Source organism: Nematolebias whitei, chromosome 19 (assembly GCF_014905685.2).
Source record: "Nematolebias whitei isolate Nwh7 chromosome 19, NemWhi1, whole genome shotgun sequence".
In the NCBI taxonomy this organism is placed as follows: domain Eukaryota; kingdom Metazoa; phylum Chordata; class Actinopteri; order Cyprinodontiformes; family Rivulidae; genus Nematolebias; species Nematolebias whitei.
In genome coordinates this window covers 18,162,594-18,175,614 of record NC_056516.1, presented here as the reverse complement: position 1 = coordinate 18,175,614, position 13,021 = coordinate 18,162,594, and the positions used below count along the sequence as shown (strand labels likewise).

Below are 13,021 nucleotides of genomic sequence, written 5' to 3'. Positions count from 1 at the left end.
GGGGAATCTAGAAAAACAAAATAAAACTTTTTCCCAATGTAAGGAAAAATCCCTTAAAATATGTTTATTAATAAACCTGCTAAACTCCTTCCAAAACCTGCGTGTGAAAGGGCAGTGACAAAAAAGATGTCACAGTTTTTGGAAAGTCACCACAAAAACTGCAAACAATATTTATGTCTCTTTTAAATTTGATCATAGAATGTTTAGCGGGGTAAATTTTATGAAGGATTTTAAATGACACTTTCTTCACCTTATTTACAATTAAATATTTATGGCGGGTCATCCAGACTGTCTTCCAGTTGCTATCTGGGATATAACGGCTCCAATAAGATGTTCGAGAAACGATGCCTTCTAGGAACGACCTGCGTCTTCTCTTGTTGTTGTTACCATGATCCAAGCAGGTTTTCCACTGATGACTCAGCTGGACCAGGGAGACTAACTGGAGTAGACAGAGAACTGTTAGTGTTCTTAAACAACATGAAGGTGCCTGGGGGTATAGCGCTAACCACCAGTGAGAATTCTTGAAGACTAACTGGGACATTATATAGTGAGCAGAATTCATTGTAAAGTGAGTGGTCGTCCGTCCTTATTAACCAGCTGAGCCACCATAGCATCCCATTTTGAACCCAAGTCTCAAGGAAGCGTGACCTGTTTTTAAATAAAGTGTCTCTGTTGTTCCAGTTGTCTGTACTTCATGTTCTGTCTGGATCAGTCCCTCCTGTGAATGAGTCCTCGTGGCTCGTGGTGAAACTTCAGTAAAATCCCTCCAGCGATATATTCACTCAGTCGATGCTAAAGTTTTTAAAAGGAGCTCATTTAATAGTAAGCACTTGGAGGCGTGTGTGAACGGTCAGCTACTATAACACACCAAATTTTATACATCTGTAACCGGGGGGTGTCGTACGTACGCGCCGCACGTTTCTTTCACTTTTGCAGCTTAATAATAGTTTTGGTTTTCCTGTGACTTATTTGCAGCGTAAGAGCATAAATTAAATAAATTAAATAAATAAGCCTGTTGTTCTTTTTTTTGTGTAAGTCTAAATAATAAATTACACTTTTTTTTTTTTTTGCGAATATGATATACAGTAGAGCAGGGGTGTCAAACTCACTTACAAAAGGGGGCAAACCTTTTTCAAACTGAGGGCCAGTTTCAGAATCTACATCAACTCAAGTTAGAGAACAAACATCTTTTCTTGGTTGCAGGTTCCTCAACAGGAGTTTGATTGGTCTCATTTGACGTTCCCTGCTGCACTTTTGACATCATATTCAAAGATTACTGAAAATAATTGAAGCGATAAAAGTATTTTACATTTAAAACAACATCTTGAGGGCCAGATAAGATGTCAACGAGGGCCACATTCGGCCCCCAGGCCTTTAGTTTGACACATATGATACAGAGTCTTGATGTGATGTCATCGATTAGATGATCAAAAAGTAGTTTTTTTTAACGCCTTGATGATGCCTGACTGATTAGGGATCATGTGAATGATCCTTAGGGTGGTTTCCCACCATGCACCCCGTGTGGCCTGGGGTGCCCAGCCTGCCCTGGGGTGTTCCACAGGGATGGCCCCGCTCCGCAGAAGCGCCATCTCGACTTGAAAATGTTAATAACTTGAGAATAATTTATAGGACTTTGTTCCAATAAGAAAAATTCTGGATTCAAATTAAATATAGAAACATAAAGCCTGAATCATTTTGAACATCTATTTTTGACTATTAGCTGTTGAAGAACAGATGCATGATGGGAAATCAAAGAGGGCTGCATGACGTAAGAGTGTCCGCCACTGGCCAAATGCGGGTAAATGTTTGAAGTGGCGTACAAATTTGAACAATTATTATTATATTATAATTATTATTGAAAAAAAAAAAAGAGACCAGTCTGTATAAATAAAAGTTGAATGAAATAAAAAATAGAGAATGCACAAGTGGATTTCAAAGAGAAAACTAGAACAGCGATTTTTTTTTTATTATTATTTCCCAGCCGAGTAGGGAAACTCCCTCTACTGGCATCCCTGACCTGAAGGCTTTTTCTTTCTCTCTCACCTGAGCTGCACCTGTCCTCCGACGTCCTTTCGCGCACGCGCGTCGGCTGCACCCGGCGCGCGCCTCACGTGCACTCCTCAGCAGAGAGGGCTCTGGGCAGGAGGAGCGAGGCTGCTGCTGCTCACGCACGATCCGGACACCTCGCAGCCTCTCGTCAGTAACTTTGATGGGGACCTGGACTCTCAGCAGGGACCATGCCTGTGATGAAGGGCTTGTTGGCGCCACAGAACACCTTCCTGGACACTATAGCCACACGATTCGATGGCACTCGTAAGTTTGCTTTTCCTTTTTTCCATTAAATAAATGTTTTAATAGGTCACTAGTTTCAGTTTTAGGCAGAGTGAAACAGAGAGGGTGAAGCTGCAGAGCCTTTCAGTGACTTTAGAAGAGTTGAGGCGTTCAAGGACCAGTAGGACACAGTCCAGGACCCTGGAGAGCTCCCACACACACCAGCCTGCAGCTGTCTGTGGTGCTGAAGCAACCGAGCCCAACTTTCAACTTCATATTGACTCGTGAACATCTTTATTAAAAATGAATACATGCGTGTATATTACACGTTCACGTGGATATTTGGTGGGAAACAGTGTGGGGAGTGGTGGCGCAGAGGTTAGTGAAGATGGACGCTTCAACTCCTCGTACGGAAAACATCAGAATGTGTGTGGTAAAGGTGAAGCACTCACACCTGCCTCCACACTCATTTGTCCCACTCTGGGTCCTTGAGCAAGGCACTTAACCTCCACCATCTCCTCCACCGGGCGCCCTACATGGCAGCTCTCTGCTCCACACAGAGGCTGTGGTAGCTCATTGGTCTGTGGTTGCGTCAGGAAGGGCACCCGGCGTAGAAACGATTTCCAAGTTTTCGTGTGAGTTAGTTCGCTGTGGCGAGCCCTGAAGAAGGGAGCAGCCGAAAGAAGAAGATTTGGAGGGAATCGGCGACACCAGCTGATGTTTGCTCCAGTCCATGTATTCAGGATTTAAAAGACAGGAGTCCAGTCCAGCTCCTGGAGGGCCACTCTCCTAAATGTTTTACTTGTTTCCCTGCTTCCACACACCTGATTCAATGGTTCAATCACTTCTCCATGTGCTGCAGGAGCCTCTTGATCTCCTTTTATTCAAATCAGGTGTTTTGGAGCAGAGAAACACCTAAAACATGCAGGGCAGTGGAACTCGAGGACCAGGATTGAACTCCCCTAGTTGACCCAGTGGATGAGTCGGGGACGAGCCATGTTGTCCATCACAGTCCAACAACAAGTTGATCAAATCCAACCACATGGACCTCTGCTTGAGAATGTCACAATTGAAGGTTAGACTGAAAAAGTAGCTTAATGGAAAATGTTCAACCTGGTTTGTTTTGGTTGGGTTTGGTTTCCTGCTTGGTGCTAGCTAGGTAATGCTAATAGCAGTTAGCCACTGCTAACAAGCACCAACACAAGCTGTAGTTATTTAATATGACTGATTTTTTTTAACTTGAGATTTTTGACCCTCTAATTGAACAAAGTAGTAATTTTAACCAAATAATAGTGTTGAAAACTTAACCCAGTACTCTGGGTCAAAATGGTAACTCAACCCTCGTAAATCATGTTGATTTTAACTCAGCAGTTTTAGAAACACCTTGTTGTCCATGTGCATTTTATAAAGACATGCCTGGATTTTATGGTGGCTTATCGGTGAGAAGGTTGTCGGATTGAATCCCGGCTGGGAGGCTTTCTGGTTGGAGTTTGCATGTTCTCTCTGTGCATTTGTGGGTTTTCTCCATTTTCCTCCTGCAGACCAACAACATGCATGTTAGGCTGATTGGTGACTCTAAATTAGTGTGAGTGAGAGAGTGAATGGTTGTTTGTCTCGTTTGATGGACTGGAGACATGTCCAGGGTGTCCCTCGTCTCTCACACAGTGATAGCTGGACACGAGCACCAGTAACCCCCATGACTCAGAAAGGAAGAAGAGGATAAAGATAATGGATGGACAGTTTATAGCTTTATCATATGAAACAAGACTTATAAATAGTTTGTCAAATTTGGAAATAATAACGTGTCTTGTTTGTGAGTTTAAGATTTGTCTGAACATGCAGCGATCTTTAAAACCACTTTTAAACGTGGCAACATCTGAACTTAGAGTAATCATCACATACATAATATTATCACGTGCAGAAGCTATTTTTTTCCTACCAATTCACCACCTGACCACGTACCCAATGAGCTGAGGCCTCCTTTATGTTTCGCTTATAAAGTAAATTATGTGGCAAAATAAACCCACACACACTCTGCAGGCGGGGCACAAGTCCTGCTCCAACACAACAGAATAAAAGAGCTTCTGTACAGCACGAGTAGTTTGTCAGGCTGCAAAGAATGAGCTGCTGTCCTTGAGCCGGCGAGGTGGAGGAAATTAACGTTGGATTTGAAGTGCTAGATGGAGCAAACTGGAGGCAGCAGAGCCTGACGCTACAAATTAGGTCTGATGGTCTGGTCAAGAGCAGATATAAGGGAAGAGCGGAGGTTTATCTCTGCGGGATCCTGTTTCAGATCCTCCGGAGTTGGAGACAGTGACAAATTGATAAGAGTTGGAGGGAGGCAACTATTTACCATGATCTCGTTTGTACTTTCAGAACAGGCCTATACGGTTAAAGGAGTCGCTTTGTCTTAGGTCTGACAGAGTAAATAAATAAATAAATAAATAAAACGTGGTCCCCGTTCACAGCAACACAAACAAAATGCTTGAACTTTAAGGTTGATCCCAATTGCAATGAATCAAAACTAGATAAAAGTGGGATCATACCTGTTGGTTCAAAGGAAACAATTCTGAATCCTTTTCTATGAAATAAAGATCTGCGTGTGTTTGCTGAGCTGGTTTTAACCGTACGATGAATCCGCGTGTGAAAACGCTACAACACCTTCTGTCATTCTGACAGTCCTTCTCCATCCAGGTGACTAATCTCACCACCTGTCCATCACTGGTTCTGTGTGCCGTGGCGTATGATGCGTGTCATGGCCAGGCTCTAACAGAATTATATTCTACCTACTTCTAGACCAAAAATAGAAACTCTTCCCAAGTTTTGGTTGACACCAAATGTAAAAAAATTAAATAAAAACCAAAAAATGTTTTCCAAAGTTCAACTTGTTTTTGATCAACGTGTAATTGTGCACTTCATGGAAATGTATTACTTTTCTATTGATTAGTTTACTCAATGTGACACTGACGTCTCCGTCCAAAAGGACATAAAACAGGACAGGATGACAACTAGAAAAGGACTTTGGACATCTTGGACAACCTGAGCTGCAGGAAGCACTCACCTCCTACACAGCTGAACTACAGCTGAACTATTTTTGCCACTACAGCCTTGCTCTATTTCAGAGTTCTTGCTGACGAGACTTTTCTGTTAACAAGCGATAGCCATCATTGGGGACAGGAAGACTGGAGTGGGCTGCCTTCTTGCCAAATGTAGCAGATTGGTGATAGTGTTGTAGCCGAGAGCTGAGTAGCTCGTCCTGCACCCATTCATCAATAACGCCACGCAGGATTTTCTTTTAAGAAGTTACTTTTGGTTATAATCACTGATGGAAAGGCTTGAAGTAGCTGCAGAGTCATAATGTTAGTCGTAGTTAGCTCCAAGTCACAACAGAAGTCATCTCAGGGCACTGCACAGGAACATTCACATGTAAAGTCAGTCTATAATGTTGTTTATGTAAGGAGCCAGCAGACTGTTTGGAGTTTCACTTCAGCGCAGTCGCCCATCCTAAGCAAGCAGTAGCAATAGTAGCAATAGTACTGATTATCTGCGAGTAAAGGTTCTGTTTCCTCCCGTGAGCCTCTTAATCGTCACAGAACCTCGTGTGCCGACTAAAGCTGAGGTCAAAGGTGAAAACGAGAGATTTTCTAAAAAGGGTCAGATTGAATGCTAAAAGTGAGCTGATGCTTAAAAAACAGCAAAAAGAGAAATAAAAGTTGCTACTAAAAAACTCAATACTCCAAAATGCTAGCTGAATGCTAAAAAGTAAAAAAAAAAAAAAAAAGCACGATCAAACTTACAAAACAGTAGCTAAAGAGAAAAATTACCAAAACGCTAACTGAAAGCCAAATGTGTCAGAAATATAGCTAACAGTTAAAAGTAACAACAAGGCCTGGGAAAAGCTAAAGGTAGAAAAAAGTTTACCTAAAAGCAGAAAAATGCAAGATAAAACAATCAGAACACTAGCTAAAAGCTAACATCTGCAAAAGGCTAGCTGAAATCTACAAGTAGCAAATGGCTACTTGAGGCTTATAGCAGCAAAACATTACTGGTAGTTAAAAAGCATCAAAAGACTAGTTAAAAGCTAAATGTAGCCAAACGCTAGCTAACAGTAGCAAAAGGTTAGCTGTAAGCTAAATGTTGCAAAAGGGTAGCTGGATGCTAAATGTAGCAAAAGGGTAGCTGAAAGCTAAATGTAGCAAAACATTAGTTAAAAAGCATCAAAAGACTAGTTAAAAGCTAAATGTCACCAAATGCTAGCTAACAGTAGCAAAAGGTTAGCTGTAAGCTAAATGTTGCAAAGGGGTAGCTGAATGCTAAATGTAGCAAAAGGGTAGCTGAAACTAAATGTAGCAAAAGGGTAGCTGAAAGCTAAATGTAGCAAAACATTACTTAAAAAGCATCAAAGGTCTAGTTGAAAACTAAATGTAGCCAAAAGCTAGCTACAAGTAGCAAAATGTTGCCTAAAAGTAGCAAGAGGTTAGCTGTAAGCTAAATGTAGCAAAAGAGTAGCTGAAAGCTAAATGTAGCAAAAGGGTAGCTGAAAGCTAAATGTAGCAAAACACTAGTTAAAAAGCATCAAAGGTCTAGTTGAAAGCCAAATGTAGGCCAAAGCTAACTAAAAGTAGCAAAATGAGAATGGTGTGTAGGTTTTTTTTCTATTGATATGTACGTAATCATGTGTATTTATCTGTGCACAACTTATAATAAGAGTAGTAAAATAGAAGTTTTTTGGCTTCTGATTAACTTTTTAAAATGCTAACTTTGTGTTAAACGTGGCTGTGGGACGCTGCATTGTAATTACCACGTGCTGTCACATGAACCCTTAAAAACCCAATTAAAGATGTGGCACAGCAGAGAAAGTCAAAATCCTGCCGAATCAAAGAACACAAGGCGTGGAGTCTACATGGCTTCCTGAAACCAGCAGCCCTTTGACCTGCATGAAGACCAAGGACGATAATTACTGAGCATGAAAGACCACAGACTGACACAGAAGTTTCTGCAATGTTTATTAAAGTTAAGATATCCTGTACTGAAATAATGCTTTTTATTATTATCCTTAAATGCATCAAAGTGTTAATTTTCATTCTAATTGTGTTGTTAAAAAGCCGGTCTGGTGTTGCTCTCGGCCAGAGAACGGCTCAGAAAGAAATAATGAGTGCAGTTATGAGACAGCGACAAAGTAATCAATCATCATTGACTGTAGTGCTGCAGGGTGCAGAAAGTCTCTCACTTACCGGCGCTACTGTTCCAATTTCAACCAATTAATATTTGGACATTTTTCATTTTAGGAGGAAAAAAATAAACTGTCTGCAACTCTGTAGTGTATTGAGAAAGTGCTAAATCATTATTAAGAAATCTGCTACATGCAGCTTCTTCTCAAAATTATATTTACTTATTCATTTTGTCACATTTTTATTCTAAATGTAATCATATTTTACAGATTGAACATAGTGGATTTAAATTTTCAAGCTAGCCTTTGAAACCACAAATACATATAGCACACAGAAGGTCTGAGGCACCTTATTGGCTTAGCTTTTCAGATACTGAGGCCCAGTTGAACCCATATGTAATATGTGGTTTGTCATCCTGAAATAAATCCAAGATAGACATATTATGTAAACATAAACATCTGAAATGTTTTCAGTACTTAATAAAGTTTTTGAACTGTGGTGTTAGAATTTTGCTGAAGAAATTGCAGCAGTTAATACAGCATCATTAGCTGGTTTTGATTTAAAGAAGCATCAAAGACTGATGGATTAATAAATGTGTAAATATTGTTAGCAGTACTTGGAGTAACTTTTTAATACAACCTGGCATATTGTCTTTACTTCCCTGTGTGGATAATTCATGTTTGATAAGTTACTCATCAAGCTCAACATCAATTTGGTGTTTCATTTCTGGCCATTGAACTAAATGTGGCTAATAATGATTATTTATCTGGAAATATGGATTTTAAAGCTGATATTCGCTAAATAGCCCACGTCATCAGCAAACTCACAGCTTCATAAATTGTGTAATATTTTGCAGAAACAGTTTTAGTAAAAAAAAAAAAAAAAGTCAATTCTGCATCATTTATATGGAATACTCTGCAGGAAGACTTGAAACTAACTTTGTTAATTTCATTTAGTACTTTTAACTGAAAATTGAAAAGACTCGAGGTTAACTCCATAACTTGCCGAGAGGCAGCAGCTCTACCAGTTGTGCCACCATGCTGCCTCTTTTAAATGTTTTATTTATTTTATAGTTTTTTTTTATATTTCTAAATTTGATGTTTTAATTTTGTTGTGTAGACTGTGATGTGCTAACTATGTTTTGTACTTACTGCTGCCTGTCTTGGCCAGGTCTCCCTTGGAAAAGAGGATTTTAATTTCAGTGGGACTTTCATATACTTTAGCTACTGTAATATGTACTAATTTATTTACTGTAAACCAACATGAGCATGTCAGATTTGAATATGCTTAACGGTGTCAAATTAGCATAAACACAGCACTGTTTACATAATTTTACAAGAATTTAAGCATTTAAGATCCTGGGTAAAGTTACAGGCCAGGGGGAGATGTATGGAGGTGGGAGAACCTCTGCCTCATCAAACCTGCTGGACTTCTGATCCACAGCACAAGGCCAAGGACGTTTTGCCTTGTTAAATGATCTATTTAGTGAGATTCTTAGTCTGATGGACTGGCCAAGACAATTGACAAATGGGATTTCACCAGAAGAAGTTCGGACCAAGTCATCCATTTTTTTAGACTCGGTTAATTACGTGGGCTTATGCAAGCGTGAGTGAGGGAAGACCTATGACATGAGGGAGAGATATTGAAAAAGAGAGGCTGAGAATGAATGAGAGAGGTGCGGACTGAGAATTACATGACTGTAATGGCTGCTGCAGCATCTCATTTGGTGAGAGCCGAGGGGAATGTGTGATGAAGAGTCTTCGCAGTGATTAAAGCTGTGGCTTTGTGTAATGATGTCTTGTCCAACATTTACTGGGTTTGTGTATACCCACTTTGCAGATGTGCATGTACTTTGTTTCAAACACAAAGTCCCACTAAATATGCACCTACAACAATTTACTAATGTCCACAATATGCAACATTACTTTCTGAATTCAGCATTGATTTCTGAATTTCTGACGCCGCTGTGTATCAAGAGAAACTGTGCAGTTGTAACCTTGGTTGCCATGGTGTGTCAGTGGTTACTGTGGCAACTGGGAGTGACTTTTTTTGTGGTTACGTAACTTATTTGTATCAGTTTCTTAGAGGCCTGCATGCATTTAGGCAAAAAGAGGAGTAGGTTCTGTCATCCAACTCTCCACTTCCCTACCAATCTTTTCCCCATTACATCTTTCATCATTCCACCTCTCACAGCTCCATCCCACTTGCTCTCAGCGTTTCATGTCACACCCTCACCCTCTGCCCTCCTAACACCCTCATTTGTCTGCCTCGGCGTATTTCTCAGCCTCCCCTTCTCCTACCCTTACCTGTCCTCATCTTTCACTCTCTCCTCTGCTTTGCCGTCCAACTCCATCTCTTCCTGCTGAGTAGTTCTGCTGCTTTCTGTTTCCTACCTCCAGTTCACTCGTTTTATGTCTATCGTTTCTCTGGGCTTGGTCACACATCATAAGAATTGTTCCCGTACCTTAAATAGCCCTGGAGTGCCTCAGGAAGTGAGCGAGGCTGTCAATGAGCTGGTGAGTGTTCGTACAGGAGCCCTTCACATACTTGTTTCATGAGGCAGGTGCATGTAGGACAGGAATGAGTGGATTGAAAGTTGAAAAATAATAAAATAAAAAAGATCTCCCGTGCACTGTCTCATAAAAAATACTAGATTTTAACCTGGCAAAGCTTTGCAAAGATAAAACCATGACCTGGAAAGAAGAATTTGGTAAAGATAATGTATGTACATTATGTCTGTCTGTCTGCCTGTATGTATGTATGTATGTATGTATGTATGTATGTATGTATGTATGTATGTATGTATGTATGTATGTATGTATGTATGTATGTATGTATGTATGTATGTATGTAAGTATGTATGCATGCATGCATGTATGTATGTATGTATGTATGTATGTATGTATGTATGTATGTATGTATGTATGTATGTATGTATGTATGTATGTATGTATTTATGTATGTATGTATGTATGTATGTATGTATGTATGTATGTATGTATGTATGTATGTATGTATGTATATATGTATGTATGTATGTATGTATGTATGTATGTATGTATGTATGTATGTATGTATGTATGTACTTTGTATGTATGGTTTTCTTAAACAGCACACATCGGTGCAGAAATGGAATGTAACTCTTGTTAAATATACAGTACCTGTGTTTATTCCAAACTGTCACCTTTCCCATGTTCAATGAGAAAAACATACAGTTCATTCATTTTTTTCCAATTTATGATTGTCTACTGTTGTCATCATTCTTTGTTAAAATCAGGTCTCGCTTGTAAATGAGACCTTGAGGCTCAGTGAGACTAACCTGTATAAATAAATATAATAATAATAATAATAATAATAATAATAATAATAATAATAATAATAAATAAAGGTTGGATGAATTTGTTTAAACAAAGTTGTAACAAATATTATTCATGATTTTCTGAATGAATGTAAAAATTAAAGACCAGTCCTTCCCTGACAACACGCATATTGCATTCAGCTGAAAATGCAAGAATTTTAAACTAACAATATCCTGTGCTGTGAAATAACAAGAATTATAAACATTTTGGACAAACTCTGAAAATGATGTTATGCAGATTATGAGCATAATATGGGGCTCACCTCTACACACAGCTTGGGCTTTGGAACCCAACTTCTGGAGAGAGGCTGGACATTGTCCAATGCCAGAGTTGCCCAGGGAATGAGGCATCCGGCAGGTGTGGGGATACTTGCAAGCCCCCGGCTAAATGCCTCGGTTTTAGACTTTTCCCCAATGAATGTGAGAGTAGTCTCTCTGCGGCTTCAGGCTGCAGGAAGGAAGTTTGTGTTCTTTGTGCTTATGCACCAAACATCTGTTCAGATTACCCAGTCTTTCTGGAGTCTCTGGATGTTGTCTTAGAAGGGGCGCTACCTGGGGATTATTAATGGGTGATTTCATTGCCCATGTGGGCAATGACAGTGCTATCTGGAATGGGCGTGGTTGGGAGGATCCCTGATCTGAACCTGAATGGCGTTTGCTTATTGGACTTCTGTGCTAGGCATGGGTTGTCCATAACCAACACTAGTTTTAGCATACAGTGGTTCTTAAGTGTACTTGGTACCAGGCCACCTTGGTCCAAAGGTTGATTATCAATTTTGAAATAGTGTTGTCTGACCTATAGCATGTCTTGGATACTTGGGTGAAGAGAAGGATCACCACCTTATGGTGAGTTGGATCAATTGGTGGGGAAGGCTGCTGGACATACCTGGTAAACCCACACACATAGTGAGGGTGAGCTGGTAACATCTGGTGGAGCCCCCTGAAACTTCAACTCACACCTCTAGTAGAGTTTTCTTTTGTCCTGAGGAAGGTTGGGGACATGGAATCTGAATGGTCCATGTTCAAGGCCTTTGTTGCAGATCTGGCTTCCAGAAGCTGTGTCCTGAAGGTCACTGGTGTCTGTTGGGGTGGCAACCAACTGTGATGGAGGCTGTCAAGCTGAAGAAGGAGGCCTTCAAGACTTGGTTGTTCCAGAGGACTCTTGCAGCACCTGAAAGGTACAGGGTGGCCAGAAGTGTTGGAACTTTGGTGGTTGTGGAAACAAAACCTTGGGCATGGGGGAAATTCAGTAAGGCTGTGGAGAAGGACTTTTGATCAGCCTCAAAGAAGTTATGCCAAACAGTTTGGTGACTCAGGAAAATAAAGCTGACCCTATTTCAGGCTGTGCTTGGTTTGGATGGGGAACTGCTGACCTGAACTGAGGATATTGTTGAGCAGTGGAAGAAGTACTTCAAGGATCTCCTTAATCCACCCACTATGTCCACCTTCGAGGTAGCAGAGTCTGAGAACTCGGGGAAGACATGTCCATTACCATGGCTGAAGTCACAGAGGTAGTCAAAAAGCTTCTCAGTGGCAGGGTGATGGGTGGATAAGATTCATCCTAAGGTGCTGAAGGCTCTGGATGTTGTGGGGCTGTCATGGTTGACACATCTATTCAGTGTCTCATGGAGGACTGGGGCAATGCCTGTGGAGTTGCAGACCTGGGTGATGATTCCCATTTTTCAAAAGAGGGACCTGAGAGCGTGTTCCAACTATTGTGGGATCGCACGGGGGGTGGGGGTGGCCTTTGCCTTAGGTGGAGGAGTTCGAGTATCCGGGTGAGGTTTGGATCATGATAGAAAGAATGAGGTCCTGGATACAAGCAATATGGGTTTCCTTCATAGGATGGCCGGGCTCATCCTTAGAGATAGAGTGAGAAGATGCATCATCCGTGGAAGCTCAGAGTAGAGCAGCTGCTCCTCTGCATCAAAAAGAGTCATCTGATTAGGATGCCTCATGGATGCCTTCCTTTAGAGGTTTTCTGGATTCGTCCCTCTGGCATGAAGCCCTGGGGAAGACCCAGAAGTCACTGGAGGGATCAGGGATTTTATCTGCCCTGCATGTCTTGAGGTTCCCCAGGATAAGTTGAAAACTGAGAGGGATGTCTGGGTTTCTTTTACTGTTGTCTCCAAAACCCAACTACGGATAAACAGTAAAAGATAGATGGATGGATTGATGGATGGATGGATGGATTGATGGATGGATGGATGGATGGATGGAT

The 13,021-nt window shown here is 40.9% G+C and overlaps 1 protein-coding gene across 1 annotated transcript in view; it reads left to right on the top strand.

Moving 5' to 3' along the window:
• Positions 1-2,132: 2,132 nt before the first annotated feature.
• Positions 2,133-13,021, top strand: part of kcnh8 (potassium voltage-gated channel, subfamily H (eag-related), member 8) — a 113,534-nt gene continuing 102,645 nt past the window's right edge. Inside the window, 1 exon segment of the mRNA XM_037693651.1 lies at positions 2,133-2,313. Within this exon segment, the coding sequence (XP_037549579.1) occupies positions 2,238-2,313 (76 nt within the window). The 5' untranslated portion in view covers positions 2,133-2,237.